The sequence below is a fragment of the Mastigoproctus giganteus genome, chromosome 11, assembly GCF_048544385.1.
Source record: "Mastigoproctus giganteus isolate SK-2022 chromosome 11, ASM4854438v1, whole genome shotgun sequence".
Classification (NCBI taxonomy): domain Eukaryota; kingdom Metazoa; phylum Arthropoda; class Arachnida; order Uropygi; family Thelyphonidae; genus Mastigoproctus; species Mastigoproctus giganteus.
The window spans coordinates 112,309,303-112,328,970 of NC_143585.1; the positions used below are offsets into that span (position 1 = coordinate 112,309,303).

Sequence of the window (19,668 nt, forward strand, 5' to 3'; positions counted from 1 at the left end):
AAGCTATTGGCCGCATCTTTTGCCCATCTCTGCTCCCACCTCTGTCCAAACCAGATGGTTCTGTTGTCACTTCAGCCAAGGATAAAGCTGACCTGCTAGCATCCCATTTTTCTTTCAACTCGTGCATCAACGATCTTGGTAAAGCACCTCCCACTATTCCCAGCATGCTCCATTCAATGCCTCTTGTGGTCTTCCGTCAAAAGGATGTCAGAAGGATTTTGACGAATCTTGATGCTAAGAAAGCTCCAGGTCCAAATGGTATTTCTCTGCTTATTCTCAAAACCTGTGCTCCTGAACTTACTCCTATTCTTTGTCGCCTTTTTTCACTTTCTTATTCCAAAGGTGTTTTTCCTTCTTCTTTAAAATTTGCTCATATCCAGCCAGTTCCTAATGAATCCCTCCCATCCAGTTATCATCCCATTGCAATTACTTCTACTCTTTCTAAAGTAATGGAAAAATCAATTAACCGCCAACTTTTAAACTACCTAGAAACCTTCCGTCTGATCAACGATCGCCAGTATGGATTAAGTCAGTGTCAATCCACTGGTGATATTCTGGCTTATGTTACGCATTTATGGACTAATTCAATGGAAAGGTTCGGTGAAACACAAGTAGTTGCTCTTGACATCTCAAAGGCTTTTGATCGTTTTTGGCATAAAGGTCTTCTAAACAAGCTTCCATCTTATGGTTTGCCAACTGTTTTTAGTAATTGGTTATCCAGTTTTCTCTCTGATCGCTCACTGAGGGTGATGGTAGATGGCTCTCTGTCTTCTAACTTCTCCACTAATGCCGGTGTCCCCCACTCTTTTCCTCTTGTATATCAATGACCTTCTCCCATTGACTGGAAATCCTTTCCATAGTTTTGCCGATGATAGCACATTGCATTCAACTTTCCATTTTGAGAAACCTTGTCCAGCTCAATCAGCTTCAAGTTCTCGAAAATCTGCTACCAATTCCTTAAATGCCAATCTTCAGGTAATTCTGCAGTGGGGCAAAGACAACTTAGTTGATTTCAACCCTTCTAAAACTCAGTCTTGTCTTATATCTCGCAAAAAGGATTCTTCTGCTCCTATGCTTATCTTTGGTGACACTCCGATTTCTGAGCAATTTGATATATCTCTTTTGGGGATTACCCTTACTTCTAATCTCTCTTGGCACAAGCACATTACAAATATTGCTTCCTCTGCATCTAAAAAACTTGGTTTTCTCTTTTGCTCTCGGCGTTACTTTTCTTCCAAACAGCTGCTCACTCTGTATAAATTGCAAATCTGCCCTGCCATGGAATATTGTTCCCACATCTGGGGTGGTGCCCCCAAAACCTCTCTCAGGCTTATTGATTCCGTTCAGAAGAGGGCAGTTAGGTTAATCAATGATTCATCTCTAACAGAGTCTCTCCACTCGCTTTCTCATAGACACACTGTTTCTGCTGCATGCCTCTTCTACAGATACTTCCATGGGCACTGTTCTTCTGAATTGGATTCTATAATTCCTGCTCTCTCTTTCAAAACAATCCAAACACATGCTGCCACCAGCCAACATCCATTTTCTGTCCAACTTCAAACCCACAGAACCAACTTTTCATCTTTCTCATTTATTCATTCAACTGCCGTTTTCTGGAACAACCTTCCTTCATACTTATTTCCTGAAAATTACAATCTACAGAAGTTCAAGTCCAATGTCAACAAATATCTTCTTTCGTCTTCTCAACCTCCAACCCAAGCACGATACTAAGTACTATAGGTTCTAATACCTCTCGTGTTTGGGGTTCGCATAAAAAAAAAAAAAAAAAAAAAAATGAAGGCCAGCCTATACATAACGGCAGTTCTTAGAGTGAACTTGATAACAACAGACCGGTTATTCTAACTTCAGTGGTAGGGAAAACCTTAGTAACAATGTCCAGGGACTTTTTTTTTTTTTTTTTTTTCAGTCTTCTTAATAACACACAGCATGGTTTTGTTAAGGGAAAACATGTTTAACTGGAAAATTTTCGACATAGTTGATTTGGATTTTTGACTCAGTCCCCCATGAGAGATTACTGTATATGCTAGAACATGTTGGGATTACTTGAAAGATTCTGATGGGTTGCTAGGCAGCTACAAGGCTGAAAGAAAAGTATTATGATTAATGGATATTCTTCAGATTGGTGTAAAATCAGAAGTGGGATTCCCCCCACAAGGATTGGTTCTTGGACCACTGTTGTTTCTGATTTTCATAAACAATATCGATAAAGGAATAAAGGGCATGAAGTCAAAATTTGCAGATGACATACAGATTGATAAAGTAGTTAATGATCAGTACCAAGTGGTGCTCCTTCAGGATGACTTGAACAGGCTGCAAGAATGGTCAGAAAAGTGGTGGCTATGTTTTAATGCAGAAAAATGCTAAGGTCCTATTCTTGGGGAATAGCAACCCCAAAATAAATTATACTTAGTGGGGTTGAATTAAAATCACATATTTCTCCCATCCATTACCCTCAACATAGCAAAATAAATAATATAAATTAATCTCTTAATTCATTAGAAAATAACTTAAACAATGAACATGTGAGTAACAATAATCTTGCCTCTTACTATAAATTTTCTGCACCATCATTCTTTTTATGGAAGACCATTGCATTTTCTTTAATTCTGCTTTTATGAGTCTACTGATTGGAGTTCTGTTGTTTCTTGCATAAACCCATGTTATAAGGCATTGTATGCTATCTCTAATTTGGGTATCTTTAAAGCGGAGGAAAAACTCGGAGTCTTTTGGAACAGGCTGAGTGAAAAACCCTTCTAGACTTTTTTATGATTTTTGCCCAGTGTTTTATGCAGATGTTCCCCCCCCCCCACCTAATTCAAAAGCACAGGCTTTTTTATATATATATATATAGAGAGAGAGAGAGAGACTCACCTTTATTGAGTCTTTAAACAGTTATTTTCTTACCTATACTTCATTAAATTATGTAATATTTAATCAAATCACATACTGTAATTATGATAAGTAATTTTACTGGTACAAACAGGGTTTGGAATAAACATGCAGTTGCCCTCTCAAGAAGCATACTGAACTATTGTCTGTAGCACATGGATATCTGGCATACAAAGGTTAATTGCATGCTGTTTCTGGTTAATGTTTATTGACCAGAAAATGGTTAATAAACATGAAAATATAGTGAGCAATATGACAACATGTCTGTGACAAAGTCACTGCACAAGAATGGGTAAAATATGTCATGCAGTGGTGCACATGAAGGAGTGAATGTAATAAGAGCATAAAAAAATGCGTGGATAATTTGAATTTTCATATATTTTTAGCACTAAGTGAATAAGCTAAATAAACTGCACATAAAATGAGATCACAGTTGCCAATATTTTGTTGTTTAAAAAAAAAAAAAAAAATCACTGAATGGCATTTGATATGTGAAGTTTTTATACAACATGAAAACTGTCTTTCCAAATGATAAAAATTCATTTTTAATTTTACAATACACAGTTGTTGTATAATGTTACTAACATAATAATAAATAAAATTATTATTTGAATAATAATAATTCAACTTTTCAAAAAATTTATTTCCAGGAAATCATTGGTAGCTTTCATAATCAGAAATCTGTAATACCAGAAATAGTTTATAAACACCATCCATCACTATTAAGGATGAATGTTTTGCCAACTGTAACAGATCTTAGTGTACCAAAACGTTTATTAGCCTGTGTTTTATCTACACTGAAAGCAAACGGTATGTTAATTGCTATTTATTATTTCATACTTTAATTTTAGAAATGAATGTCTTTACTAATTACAGTTGTCAGTAATATCAAGGACTACTGCTATATATTTGATGTTGTTCCTAAAATTAGTGAATTTCAAGAGAATTGCATATCTTTTGATCTTTTTCATGAAATTAAATTGATTATGAGGCTAATATTTGTGTAATAGACTTCTTAATTGTGGGTTCAGGTCAACAAAAACTTTAAGCATTATCAGTATAGTATTGACCAAATAACTTGGTCAATACTAAGTTTATTTTGCATCAACTAAAAAATTCAGGTAGTTAAATGGTGACTATTCAAGATTGTTATTATCATATTTGGAACAACTGTTTGAAAGGATAAACTTAAGATCAGGGTCTTGTCCTTTGTTGCACTGGATAAGTGAACGAAAATTTTACAGTGTGTGTGTGTGTGTGTGATCTTTATTAATTTTCATTTTATATGCTTTCATTTTTATATTCTTCATTAAAAGGAATTTTCAAATGATTCCTATTCCGGAAAAATAAAATATAAGGTGTAATCAAAATGTTCATGGACTGATTCTCTTGAATTTGCAGCATCATAATTGGGCCTTGATAGGTGCCTCATCTAGGCATAGTAATATATGAATCACTCGTTTATATGACCGCATTTTGGATAGAATGTGTTTCATCGCATTTTAAAATTGTTGATTTTTTGAGGCAGAAGACGCTTTTTTTTTTTTTTTTTTTTAATTGGGAAAAGGTGCAAGAGAAATCTGTGAAATGTTTCAGAGAAGAGGATTATTTGTCCATTGAATATTAGCATTAGCAGAGGCATATGATGCAAGAAAGCAAGCTTACACAGCATCAGCCAAAAAAAAACCTTCCCATTTTCGCTCATGCATTCGCTCCAAAAGTTTGTCCACTTCTTCCTTGAATTTATTTAAGCTATCAACTTCCACAATGACAGATCGAGGTTTGTTCCAGTAAGCAACCACCTGCTGGCTAAAGGCAAACTTCTGCACATCTCTTTGACAACTGTCTTTGCTAATTTTGAGTATGCCCCCTCAGGCTTGTAATCTGAGCAAGAGAAAGAATCCCATCAGCATTGATTCTTCTCAATCCATTCAGGGCTCATACACCTCAATCAGATCACGTCACAGGTGCCTAGTCTCCAGATGCTGCAATTTTTCAGAACTTAAGCATTTCTTCATAAGAGCACCGCTTTGTTCTCCTTACCAGTCTTGTTACCCTTCTCTGTACTTTTTCTATCAACTCTACATCCTTCCTGAAATGAGGCCTCCAGACCTATATGCAGTACTCAAGATGTGGCCTGACCATTGCTTTATACAAGGGGATAATCACCTCCTTATCCCTGCTAGCAAAATTCCTGTATATCATTGACAAGACCCCATGACCTGCTCTGGCAGCCTGTCTGTATTTCTGAGAAAACTTCATATCTGACTGCACAATTACCTCCAGATCTCTTTCATTCTCCACTGCCCTGAGTATAACACCACACAGCTAGTACATTTCTCTGGGGTTACTGCTACCTATATGCAGTACTTTGCATTTGTCAAACTTCAGTTGCTACTTCTCAGCCCATCTGCCCAACTTTTCTAGATCCTGTTGAAGTAACATACTGTCATTAACAACCCTGCTAACCTTTGTATCATCTGCAAACTTCACATTACTTCTTTAACCAGTGACTCCATTATCCATTATTTTCCCTGGAACAGATGCTAAGCTGATTGGTCTAATTACTCTTGTCACCTTTTGATTTTCCTTTATTATGAATTGTGGATACATACGCATATCTTCAGCCCAAGGGTCCTCCCCCTGAATCCAAGGATGCTCTCATAATTATGGTTAAAAATAGGGTTTTCTCACTTCCTTTGCTACCTCCCTTTATATAAAAATTTAGAAATCGTGTGTCTGATTCAGTCTGCTCTGGTAGTCAACTTCCGTAATGGAAGTGAAAATTTAACAACTGATCTAAAAAGGTTGCACAGCACATTCTTGTGTATCTTGAGGAATAATAATCTTTGCAAATGAAGATGAGACATGTTTGTTGGGTGATATGCTCAGTTTTTCAAATATTGGCATAACATTTAAAAGGAATGAAAAATGCTTTATTCAAGCCAGAAGTATAGAATAAACACACATGTGAGAATACGTTGCCTTACAGTTATCAGCTAACTTGGACTGTTGAGGATTGCTAACACCAGGAGGTTGCAATTCAAAAGTTCTTTGGCTTGTGGAGTTTGTTAAATTGTCTTTTTTTATTATTATTATAAATTGGATTTTTAAACAAGTCAGTAACTCACTAGAGATTGCCTTTTGCACTTTTACATTTGGTAATTTTAAAAATTAAATTGCTCAAATGGCTTTACTCACCACTTCTAACCCCTTCTTTAAATAGTTTCTGAAGTTGCCACTATTCTTGTCTGGTGAAATGTTTACCCAAAGACAGATTGAAACTGTAATTAATTTAAATTGTTTCAATTTGTCTTTCCTTTTAAACTTCTTTCTAGATCATAGTAAAAGTCCACCAAATATACATCCACTTTCAGAGAAAGGCAGCTACAATTTCAGTACACAAATTGACATGATGACCAAGTACTCAGTTTCCTCTTTTAATACTCTTACTATTTTAGTTTTTAGGTGATCCATAAGTGGCTGTATAAACACTAAAATGCTAAAAAGTTTTCTGAAAGAATCCCATAAGCTTTTAAGTTGGTCTGAAGGACGTGACCAATATTGAGTCCTCTTCCAACACTGGTACTGAGAGCAAGCTGCTTTCAATCAGTGATTATTACTATCAGTAGGAATTGAAAATAACTCATTTTTCAAAGCTTTAACTACCTCTTCTTTCTTTCTTTCTCTCCGAAAATCACTAATACTGCCTGGTTTTGTTTTTTGATTTTATTTCAGTGTTCAAAAACATTTCTAGAAAAATGCAAATAAGCATTCAACACTTATGCCACTATTGGGACTATTTTTGTGGAAGAAGCCTTGTTTAAATAGATAGACGTCAGTCATTTGATGTAATGAAATACACACTATGAGGGGCATTTTAAAAGTTTGTGGCTTGCATGTGAAAGGGTAGTGGTACAATGTTAAAGATTTCTGTACTTAATATATAACACTTCGTGACATTAACTCTTAATTGCGGGTTCTTAAGTCAACAGTTGTGTGAATGGATTAAGATGAAAAAAATCAGTCACTGTGCTGTCATCCAGTACAGGTAGCCTTTGGTTTACAATTGTTTGTTTTGCGACGATTCACAATAATGACAGTTTCGAAACCATAAAGCCAAATATATCAGAAAACTTCAAAAAAAAAAAAAAATTTCAAAAATGCACAATTATAAATACTGGATATATCAAACAAAACTATTAAAGATTATTGGTGCTCATTCAACATTTTGAAAGATATTAATAACATCAATGCAGCTTGGAAGGAAGTGTTGGTGAACTGTTTGAATGGAGTATGGGGCAAACTTCTCCCACAATTTATGCACAACTTCATAGGATTAGGGCCTGTGGAGAACATTGCTGAAGAAGCTGGTGCAAGTGGGGGGGGGGATTGGACGAGGTTACAGCTGAAGATATAACAGAGCTGTTGGATAGCCATAGACAGCAGCTTTCCAATGAAGTCTTGGAGGAATTGACTAAGGAACTAAGCCACCAGAAGAAGGAGGAGAAAGAAAAAGATAAAGAGCCTCCTCTAAAATCTATGACTACAAGTGATCTACAGCGCATCCTTTCAGCCATGGAGACCCTCACTGATGAGATCTGTGAGATTGATTACGACTGGGAACGAAGTGCAAAAATGAAAAGGAGCATAATTGTATCCATCGACACTTATTCTGAGATTCTCGAAGAAAGAAAGAAAGAGGAAACTCGACCATCAACACTGTACGCTTTCTTCAGAAAAAGGGAAGATCCTCAACCAAGGACTTCATCAGAGGAGTAAAATCTCTGCATTACTCCACTGTTAAAAAAGATCAGTGCAGGAGCCTTACACTGGCGCTTACAAAAACTTTCGGTCTGGGCTTCGAACATATCAAAGTAAATGTACAAAATTTAATTTTTTTATTTAATTAAATTTAGTTTACTAAAGAACTAAGTTGGGTATTTTATATTGTGTTATATTTAATTGATTTATATTTATAAAAATACTGTTTTTACATTCATAGCATTCATTCCAAAGCTTTAAATATAGTATTATATTACTTATGTCAATTTTGAGATGGACCTGGAACATAAATCATTGACTTCATTGTACAACGTGGGTTTTTTTTTTTTTTTTTTGCGACAGTTCCTTCAGGAACGGAACTCTGTCATAAACTGAGAATTACCTGTATTGGGAGGTGGGGGTGGACTGGCATTGAAAGGTAGTTCGTGAGGATATGATTACAACATTGAGGAGAGGATGCCCCTTCCTATTCCATGGTAAAGAAGTGGGTAGCAGAATTTAAATGAGGGAAGGAGCCTGAAAGATGACCCATGCTGTGGAAGACCTGCAGTGTCCTGGACTCCAATATTTGTTCACAGTGTTCATGATCTGGTGATAAGTGAATGACAGTTTGGTACATTGCCAGCATCTTCGGCATCTTATATGAGCATGTGTACATATAAGACATCTTATAGGAGCATGTGTACATATATATCACATAATAACAGAATTCTTTCCATGAAAAAGGTATCGACCTGCAATAGGCCCAAAGTTCTTGGCAGCAGACAAAAACATACTAGAGTTGTCATTGGATTCAAGTCAAGTGAATGAACATTTGCATCATTTTCAAGCAAATCCAGCAAATTTCCTTGCAAGGTTTGTGAGCTTGGATGAGACTTGGGTCCATCACTTTCAGCCATAGACAAAGAGCAGTCCAAATGGGAAACACAGCTCTTCTTCTGACAAGGTGATGGCATCAGTTTTTTCGGATGTTGATGGAATTTTACTAGTGGATTACCTTCACAAAGGCCAGACAGTCACAAGGGCTTATTATGCAGACCTTGTGATGTGTTTGCTTGAAACCATCAAAGATAAACACTGAAGACTCCTTTACTGAAGAAAACTTAGTAAAGGAGTCTTGTTCCACTAGGATGATGCACTTGTTCACAAGTCTCATTACCATTGCTGCACTGCATGAGTGTGACTTTGAAATCTTGGACCATATTCACCAGATCTAACTCATTCGGACTTTCACCTGTTTGGAAAAATACCTGACTAGCATCCATTTTCCCACTGGAAATTGTGTCATTGCTGCAGTGGATGCATTCCTGGATGCCCAAGAAAATATTTCTTCACAGATAAAATCAATGCATTGTAGCATCTATGGAAAAAAGTGTATTGATCCTAAAGTGGACTATGTTGAAAACTAACAAGTTACAGACTCCTCAGATAAACCTTTCATACTCAGGCCACAAACTTTTCAAATGCCCTTCATATATAGTGATGAGATTTAATGTTGAAATATTTAGATGCATTATTATATACACTGAGTTGATCACTAAATTATGTCCACCTACCTAATACCATGTTGGCCCACCATTCGATGTCTAGATGCCTTCAATAATGTCTGAAGCATCTGTAGGGATCTGCAGCCATGCTGCCTGCAAGGCTTTCTACACCGCTGAAATATATGGAGGTTGCATATCTATATGCCTCACTTCCCATTCCAAAACATCCCACATGTGTTCAATTGGATTGAAGTCCTGCGAATTTGGATCAATCAAGATGGGTGATATCTTCCATATGTTCCTTGAACTTCTGTCTGGGAAGACATGGCAGGGTGCAAAAGGTCTCCTAAGAGCTGCCAGTAGACCTTACCAATGAAATGTTGGTCCATATGAACCAGGGGTCCTAGTTCTTGCCAGCAAGTCGTGCTTCATATTAAGGGTTCGTGGACTTGTGTTGCTTGTGCCACACATGAGGGCATTGGTAGGCATGTTGCACCTTGTACTTGGACTCATCTGACCAGCACACTTGTTTCCAGTGCTTCAGTGACCAACCAGCATGTTGCTGACACCACAGGATTCATCGTTGACTACAATCACCAGTGAGTAGAGTTCATCTCTTGAGTCATCTGCCTTGGAACACCATACATCTAAGTGTGCAGTGCATTGTCATTTGGGAATGCATTCCCCATATTGTATTGCAGTGTCAGCTGGTTTTTTTTTTTTTTTTTTTTATGAAAACCCCAAACACAAGAGGTATTATAGAACCTATAGCACTTAGTACCACGCATGGGTTGGAGGTTGTACTACACGGTACTAAGTGCATTATAGCCCTAGTTGCTGATGCGCCATTAAAACCTAAACATGGTACTAAATACCTATAGTACTTAGTACCATGCGCCTCCTTAGCCAGGTGGGAAGGAGCAGCACACGCTTCTTGATTAGACCGGGGTTCAAGCCCGTCACCACCAAATACGGAGGATGCGGAAAGGTCAGGGAATGACCATCGCATATCCCGGAGCAATATGGCCTTAGTTGCTAATGCTCCAAATAACAATAACTAACTTAACTTAGTACCATGCATGGGTACAGAAGACAAAAAGATGATATTTGTTGATATTAGACTTGAAATTCTGTAGACTGTAATTATCAGGAAATACATACATATAAAGGAAGGTTGTTCCAGAAAACGGCAGTTGAATAATAAAGATGAAAATTAGTTCTGTGAGTTTGAAGTTGGACAGTAAATGGATGTTGACTGGTGGCGGCACGTGTTTGGACTGTTTTGAAAGAGAGAGTGGGAATTATAGAATCCAATTCAGAAGAACAGTGCCGATGGAAGTATCTGTAGAAAATGCTTGCAACAGAAACAGAACGTCTATGAGACAGAGAGTGAAGAGACTCTGTTAGAGATGAGTCATTAATTAACCTAATTGCCCTCTGCTGAATGGAATCTAGAAGCCTGAGAGAGAGGTTTAGGGGGCACTGCCTGAGATGTGGGAACAATATTCCATGGTAGGGCGGATTTGCGATTTGACAGAGTGAACATCTGTTTGGAAGAAAAGTAATGCTGTGAAAGAAAGAGAAAACCAAGTTTTTTAGATGCAGAGGAAGCAATATTTGTAATGTGCTTGTGCCAAGAGAGATTAGAAGTCAGGGTAATCCCCAAAAGAGATATATCATCTTGCCTAGAAATTGAAGTGTCACCAAAGATAAGCATTAGGAGCAGAAGAATCCTTTTTGCGAGATATAAAAGAGGACTGAGTTTTAGAAGGATTGAAATCAACTAAGTTGTCTTTGCCCCACTGGAAAATTACTTGGAGATCAGCATTTAAGGAATTGGTAGCGGGTATTCGAGAAGTTGAAGCTGATTGAGTAGGGCAAGGTTTTTCAAACTGTGAAGTGGAATGCAATGTGTGCTATCATCAGCAAAATTATGGATAGGATTTCCGGTCAATGGAAGAAGGTCATTAATATACAAGAGGAAAAGAGTGGGGGAAGAGCTGAACCTTGGGGACACCACCATTAGTGGCAAAGTTAGAAGACAGAGAGCCATCTACCCTCACCCTCAGTGAGCGGTCAGAGACAAAAATGGATAACCAATTACAAAAACCAGTTGGCAAACCATAAGATGGAAGCTTGTTTAGAAGAGAAAACAATCAAATGCCTTTGAGATGTCAAGAGCGACTGCTTGTGTTTCACCAAACTTTTCCATTGAAATTATCCATAAATGGGTAACATAAGCCAGAATATCACCAGTGAATCGACATTGACGGAATCCGTACTGGCTATCGCCGATCAGATGAAAGATTTTAGATAGTTTAAGAGCTGGCGGTTAATTAATTTCTCCATTACTTTAGAAAGAGTAGAAGTAATTGTATGGGAGGAATTTGTCACCCTTTTTAGGAACTGGCTGGATATGAGCAAATTTCCAATCAGAAAGAAAAACACCTTTGGAATAAGAAAGTGAAAAAAGGTGTCAAAAGACAGGAATAAGTTCAGGAGTGCTGGTTTTGAGAAGAAGTGGAGAGATACCATCAGGACCTAGAGCTTTCTTAGCATTGTCAAAATCCTTCTGACATCCTTTTGACAGAAGACCACCGGAGTCATTGAGTGGAGCATGTTGGGAATGGTCGGAGTTGTGTTACCAAGATCATTAATGCATGAGTTGGAAGAAAAATGGGATGCTAGCAGGTCAGATTTATCCTTGTCTGAAATGATAATAGGACCATCTGGTTTTCACAGAGGTAGGAGCAGAGATGGGCAAAAGTTGCAGCCAATAGCTTTGCTAAGAGACTAGAATGCTTGGCTACCATTAGGGCATAAAGCAAGTTTTTTTCTATGCTTAGCCTGTTCAAAATCTAGTTTGGACTGATTAATAACTGCTTTACAATTGTTGCGAGCTTTGGTGTAGGCAGAAAATGAAATTGAAGAATTATTAGCAAGCCAATTACAATATGCAACATTCTTCTCTTGAACAGCCTTAGCACATTTATTGGAAAACCAAGGTTTAGATAAAGGATGAGATTTTAAAGTGTTGTGTTGAATAAAGGATTTCATTCCTACAAGAATAATTTCACTGACAAGATCTGAGCAAATGCTGACATCAGAAATTTTGAAACAGTAATCCGACCAAGGAGAAGAAAAAAAGAAATCTCGCAGGTCATCCCATTTTGCATTCTTGTAATGCCAAACAACATGAGGTTGTGAATAGCCATGAGATAAAGGCTCCATTAGAGAAGAGACAGTCACCAAGTTCTGATCTGAGGTGCCTAAATGACCACTCACTTTGCCTTGATCTTTTTCTCACAAACATCCCTTTGAACAGTTATTTGTGATAAAAAGATCAAGTATGTTGGCTGTATGGTTAGGATTGTCTGGTATTATGGTAGGTAAATGAACAATCTGTGCGAGGTCATTAGTAATTGCAAAAGCCTCAGCATGTTGACCAGCTGGGCCTGTGTGACTCGAAAACAGAAGCCAGCTGGAGTTGTGAACATTAAAATCACAAAGTAAAATTACTTCTCTGTTAGGAAAGTTGGATTGGAGAAAGTCAAGTTGCAAAGAGAGGAAGTCAAATAGTTCCAAGTGATTAGTGGAGTTGGGAGAACAGTAGAGACAATAGATGAATTTGACAGAATGAGGTAGAGAGATTTTAAGCCAGAGAAGATAAAAAAAGAAGAGATTCCAAATTACCAAGTCTCTGACAGGAAATATCGGAACGGACCATGTGCACAAGTACCTCCTTTGAGGTGAAAGGAATCATACAGCGAATAATTTGGGCAACTGAGATGAGCAGTGTTTGAATCAACCGATAACTGAGATTCTGTCAGAAAAAGTACATGGAGTTTGGCAGACTAAGTGGAAAATGAATCATTGAGATTAGAACTGAGACACGTATATTGTGAAATGAACTTGGAAGTGTTTGGGAAGTTTAGATCTTTTTGCAGATCAGTTTGCTCTATTAGTTTGACAATTCATTGTGTATTCAGTAGTAAGAAAAAGGGGGGAGGGGACATGCTGTATGAAGTAATGAAATTTTTGGATATGGTGTGCATATGTTAAGAATATACCCAGATTCTTGACATAATGTGGCCTCGACAATTCTCTACCCCCCCCCCCCAATACACACTACTCAGACTCCCTCCAGTCACTATCTGGCAGAGTAGAGGTAGCAAGATTATGCACTAGCTGATCCAGAAGCCTCATAGAGAGCTACCAATAGGTCCAGTCCAGTGTACTAACTTGCGGCCGGCTCACTATCACAATTTTAGGGGGTCACCTGTATTGTGAAAAATTTGGTAGTTTTTCACTTTTTTTTTAACATTAGTCAATAGGATCTGATTCATCGTGTCGGTAAATGCCTGATGTTAGAACAGTTCCAGATATTTTTCTCGGCCACTAACATTTCCTTCGGTGTAATGGATTATGATAAACAGATGCAAGACAAAAAGATCCAAAGCAAAGATCCTTACCCAGCAATTTCATTTTTACCTTCTGTTTTCATTAATTGAAAGAATACTTTCCAAGCTATTGTAGTGTCTAATATTCTGTTTCTTCCCATTAACTTTCTTTAATGAGGAATGCCTATAAATCACTAATAAACCATGGACAAAATGCACATTTTCTCTTTACTTGATGGTGAACTTATATTTGTTTATCTCTACATTATAGATTATCATTCTACCGTGATGCTTATTTTAAAAATTGCTTTGTTTGCTTTCCTGCTTCTTTTTTTTTTTTTGTGTTATGTTGATAAGCATAGCATGCTTTTTGGTGTCACACTGCTTACCAACTAGTAGTGTAAATTGGAAACTGTTGAGCTAGTGAAGTGCACTGTGCTATATATGCACAACAGTGGGAGAAGTACACATGCATTAGTATCGAGTATGGATATCTCAGCCATACTTATTAAGATAAGATATCAAATAATAATAATAAAAGGGATAAAACAGCTATGTAAGTACAGTATTAATTTCATTTATAACAATAGTTGGACAGTCCGGGTGTTTAAAGAATGTAACATTAGAATAGCCCATAAACATATCAGCTAAATAAATTTTCTTTAGAAAGTTTGTTCCCTTTCTCTTCTATAATTCCTGTATTCTCTTTTCTTTTAAACAATAATAAAAGAGTTAAACATCACTCATTAAATAATCAGTGTTGCAGTGGCTAAATCCAACTCAACATTAGGCACCTATCAAACATTACTCACACCTGTGCAGCCAAACTTCAGAGCCTTCCATCTCATAGAAAATATATATGTGGATGTAGAAACAAAAGAACCAGGTCTATGCACAAACCATTCTAAGATGACTATTTTTATAGTTTGAGTGGGGGGGGGGACACATGCTAGCAAATCAAAATATGCAGCATCTACATGCAGTTCATACATCAACAAATTCACCTACATACACTCCACTCATGATGATGGTTCAAAGGTGAACTTGCCTGTAGATGCTGCAGTGGTTCTGCCCATTTGCTATCTCAGCCTCTCTCTCACCTAATTGCATTGCCTTTTTATGCCATCACTGAATTTTCATTTTTCATTACTGAATTTTATGCCATCAAGATGGCTCTAAAACATGTCAGCAACATGTGTAACCAATGGATGATATATACTGACTCACTGAGTGTAGTAAATGGCTTACAAACATAAATCTTTCTCCCTGAACCATATTTTGAAGCAAGTCAGATCACAACTAATATGATTTGCAGAAAATGATAAAAATTAACTTACACTGGGTTAACATGCCGAAATCCCAGAAAATAAAATAGCAAATCAAGTTACCAGAAATCACTACAACCCTTTTTAGGCGTGCACATGTGTTCACCATGTCTAACTGCAAGTAACAGATTAACTTCCAGTGGATGGATTTTCATTTAATTTTATATTTGGACCTTTTGAAAATGTTTGTTGAGCCATTCCGATTTCATCAAAATCAGACAAATAGAAATCCATAAATTATTATTAATTTTTTTTTTTCATGCAGTATTGTTAGCCTTACACAGTCTGTGTACCCTTCATGTGTATTTTTATGTAAGACTCGTGAATGTGATGTCACTTCTAAAGAGATACACTTCTATAGAGAGAGAGAGAAAGAGACAAAAAAAAAAAGTATATGGGAGAAAAATAAATATTATACAGAATTAAACTTAGGTGTTTAGTTGTAATTAAACTAAACACCTAAGTTTAGAGAACATAAAACTCTTAGTTTTATTAACTGTTATATAATGTTATAATCTTAGTAATTAACTGATAAATTCATTTAGTTCAAGAAAGAAGATGAAATACACCTGAAATGTAACACACTGCTTACATTAACTAACTTGTTTATTGTCTCTCTTGATCATATACATGGGCTTCAAGCCCATAATTGCTCCTTCAAATCAAGAAAACTCTGCAACTTTGGCAATCCAATTTGCGTATGAACACAAGAGAGGTGATTATCTTTCTAAAGGCATATTGGCAACACCCATCTTACCCACTTTCACTTATTACTAGGTGAAAATCCCCCTTGCTGTTCTCATTGTCACTCCCTATTTACAGTGAATACATCCCCTCCGACTGTTTTCACTACTAAGCTGCTTGACATGCAGCCTTTAAATCTCTTTCAGTTTAGTGTAGCCCTATCAAACTCACTAATCTCCTAAAGAACACAGCAGAGCTAGTTGATTTCTTTAATTATCTGAAAGTATATGAATAAAGTTAAAGGTCAATACCTCTGGTAACAGGTATAATTTGGCCTTAGTTCACTTGTGTCAATAATTCCAATATCACCTAACTACTCAGTATATTTTGCTGGTTATTAAGCAGTTGTTGTATATTTGTTTTATTAGGTCAAAAATTATTTATGAGAGAGCTTGTGGTCTAATTAAAAATAAATTCTGCAATTAAAAAAAAAAACTGTTGAGAGAGATTTGTTATAAGCTTCAAATTTTATCTAATTTTATGAGGGGAGCATATTCTAAACATTAGTATCAATTTCTCTTTAGCAAAATGGTATTTAAGTTTTTATTAATACTTTTAGTAATATTAATAAATTAATATTGATATTGATAAAAAATTATAATTTTAATTGAAATGGTTATTAGTAAAATGAATGTTTTTCTGTATTCATGATTTTAACTATTACTGTATTTTAATTGTGCATCACCATACATTAAAATATGAATATTTTCAACAGGCTCCCATGGAGTGTTTTGTGAAATCACTGTTGGAGACAAGAACATATTAGACTTTTATTCCAAACTTGGCTTTCTGGAAATAGCTCTTCCAGGTTACACATGTGAAGATGTATTTTATCTTGGGAGAACATTTTAACTGCTGCTTGGGCATTGTATATATTTATATAAAACATATAGATATATACTGTATATAGCATACATATTCTTAATGTTATGTTGTTGCTTCGTCTAGAAGCTCAGTGTAAGTGCATTGCATACGTGGTGTAGTATCTGTACATAAAAAGTATAATTTAATGTTTTCTATTTTGGTAGACTGGCTGTTTATAATTATTGGAAATGTTCATTTGTACAAATTATGAATCTAAAAATAAAATAATGAAACTTCCTGTTTTATTTATTTATTTGTGCAATAAAACAGCACCACAACTTCTATTACAATTGATATTTCGATCTGAATTCACTAGTGTGTTCTATGCCCCTGATAACCATGATTTAAAATAGTCCAAGCTCTTCCAGGGCCATCTTCAGTGGAACAATCTCTCACTTAATGCCACTCCCAACTATATAATGCTCAATAAAGGATCATTCATCAAGTAATGATTGATGCAAATTACCTATTCAGTTTATCAACTGGATTATCTGACTTTCTCACACCCATTGCATAATGGTCTGATCTGATTTATTTTCTCTTTCTTTGTATTCATATACGTGAAAAACTTTTTCCCATTCTTGGCTCTCTTGGCCAATGCTTTATCATACTCAGCCTATACTGCCCTAACTTTTTCTGTTACAGGTCAGCTTGTAGCTGTCATTGCACTGTTACTTTTCTACTTTATTAAACTGACCAGTTGAGTATTCAGCACTACATGTGCTAAATTTTCTTAATGGTATACTAGGGGGCTTTGCCCCCCCTGCTCGCTTTTCTACATAAAATGTAGAGGTATATGGAGTAAATCAAATCTTGTCTATGTAAAATACACACCTGTCGAAACGCACTGGTCAATATCTAATCAGGAAATGACCTATGTAATTATTTACCTGTGCTTTTGTAGTGCACGGCATTCTCAAGGTCAATTAAATATCATGGTAAAAATCCAGAACGGTGCACACCCTCCAACATGGTGGCAAGCAAAGCAGTGAGAAAGCAGTAATTGACAAGTTGTGACTCCTATATTACGAGACAAATTGGACAGGAACCCCACATTTTTCCCCACATTTGACGCTGTTTTTAAATCAGGAACTCATTTTCCCCTTTTTAAAACAGCGGGATGGAGGGATAAACACCCTTCCTAAGCTAAGTCCCCCCCTCCTTGACAACACAAAACAATCAGAAAAGGGAAGTGCCTTCACCTATCAATTATCACCCTCTTCCTTGCTTTTATCAAAGTACCTGCTGGTGTACAGCATACTGGACTTCAGCCAATATCACTATGTAATTATTTACCTGCATTTACATTGGTCACTTAGAAAAAGCCTTTTGCTTCGGTTTCCATAATACGTGAAGAATATTGTTGCATCCGAAAGAGCAGGACTGAAATATTTACAAAATGCTAAATTACGGTATTTACTAATAAACAATATTCATTAATATACAAAAAAACATTACAATAGAACATTAAATGTTAGACAGTGAATCACGTGCACGAGGTTGGTGAATGTTATGGAGGCAGTTGTCAATAATTAATTGCATTTGTAGTGATGTAATTCCCTCGTCCTCTTCTCCCATTGGCTGAATAAATATCACTAGGGGGAAAACTTTTTAATGTATAGATAGATATGCATTCATGGCTTCTGTGCCTATTACTATAAATGTATTCCATAATTCTAATGTATTCACCCTCCCTCTTCAAATTTCCAGTTGATTGATACCATGTAGTGTCTTAAACTATCATACCCTCCTTTCCTAATATTAAAACCATTCTGACACAAGCAAGGAGTGACTGCAACTCTTGCAGAGCGTGCTTATATAGCATCAGCTGAAAGTAACAGCTGATGCAATCTTACGTCATCACCTGTGCATGTCAATCTTATTTGCAATCTGTAAGAAATATTGCCATATACTTACGTTATTCGGATGACAGTTACAATTTTAAGGGGTGATACACTTTCTTTGAACACCAGTGTACATGTAGAACTCTCATATTTATAACTCTCTTATCTTATATGTTAATAGACTGCAAAAATTTGAAATGCTTAGTTATAATTGCATTCACTTCGTACAAATTCACTATAGTACAAAAAGTCATCCAATACCACTTTGACTGCAGAAAATTGTGGGTGACTACAGAAGGTACAAATATTTTGACCTGTAAATGCAATCAGTACTTAGCCAGAAATTCATTTGAGCATCTGTGCTGAACATTAAGTTCATAGAAAGAAATTAGTTTCAGAGGAGAATGATAGTTGCATGACACTTTAGGAAAATGTAATGAGCATGCTATTGCTCAGGAATTAAACATGCCCAAGTCAGCAGTTGGGAAAGAATAAAGAATAAATAAAATGATTAAAGAAAGTTACTAACAAGAATTAATTTTGCTTAATGGAGATATCATGTAATGCATTTCTGTAGTCGCACTATTGTTGGAGCTGGCTGAGTGAAAATACCATTGAATGGCATATTGAATAGGTTATCCTAATATAAATACTTGAACTGAAACTTCACCTGTGTAAAGCATAAAATCTATATATTGCTAATAGAATCTGCAAAATATCAGGTTTTTTTTTTTTTTTTTTTAGGATTGGTATTTTAGTGTTTTTGTGATGGTGAAACAGCAGGATGATTAAAATCACTTAAGTGGATAAGAAAATATCTGCTAAACATATTTGTAGCCTGTTAACAATAATAAATTCTAAACTGTGCACAGGTGAAGTGCTTTCAATTCAAATATTTATATAAAGATAATGTATACAAATACAGTGCTGTTTCTCTTATTCTCTCTGTCGTGTGGACCCTTCTGACCGTGTGGCTATCCCAGAATATAAACAGAAAATTTGTTTATTTATAAAGATAACTCCTGCAGTGTGCCATTCAAATATCTCATCCAGTAGTTAAATAAGCATGAACAGTTGTGAAAAAAAGCAGGAAAAAAAAAAAAACAGACAATGTTTATGAGTCTGTTAACAGTGAATATTTCTGAATTTTAAACAGATGAAGTGCTTTCACTTTGAGTATTTAAATGCTATTTAGTTTCTGTAAATATATATTGCCCATAAATACTCAGGTTGGTCATTTAATTTGCAGAGTGGGCCTACCTTGATTTTAATTTTCATTGATGAGCTCTGCTAGTGCTGTCTCCTTTTC

General features: G+C 36.1%; 1 protein-coding gene across 1 annotated transcript in view; it reads left to right on the forward strand.

The window, feature by feature from the left end:
• The window catches only part of Oga (O-GlcNAcase), a 402,181-nt gene extending 385,530 nt beyond the window's left edge, over positions 1–16,651 (forward strand). Inside the window, exons 14-15 of the mRNA XM_090385453.1 lie at positions 3,561–3,720; positions 16,367–16,651. Of these exons, the coding sequence (XP_090241579.1) occupies positions 3,561–3,720; positions 16,367–16,503 (297 nt within the window). The 3' untranslated portion in view covers positions 16,504–16,651. The remainder of the gene's footprint in view (positions 1–3,560; positions 3,721–16,366) is intronic.
• Positions 16,652–19,668: the final 3,017 nt, after the last annotated feature.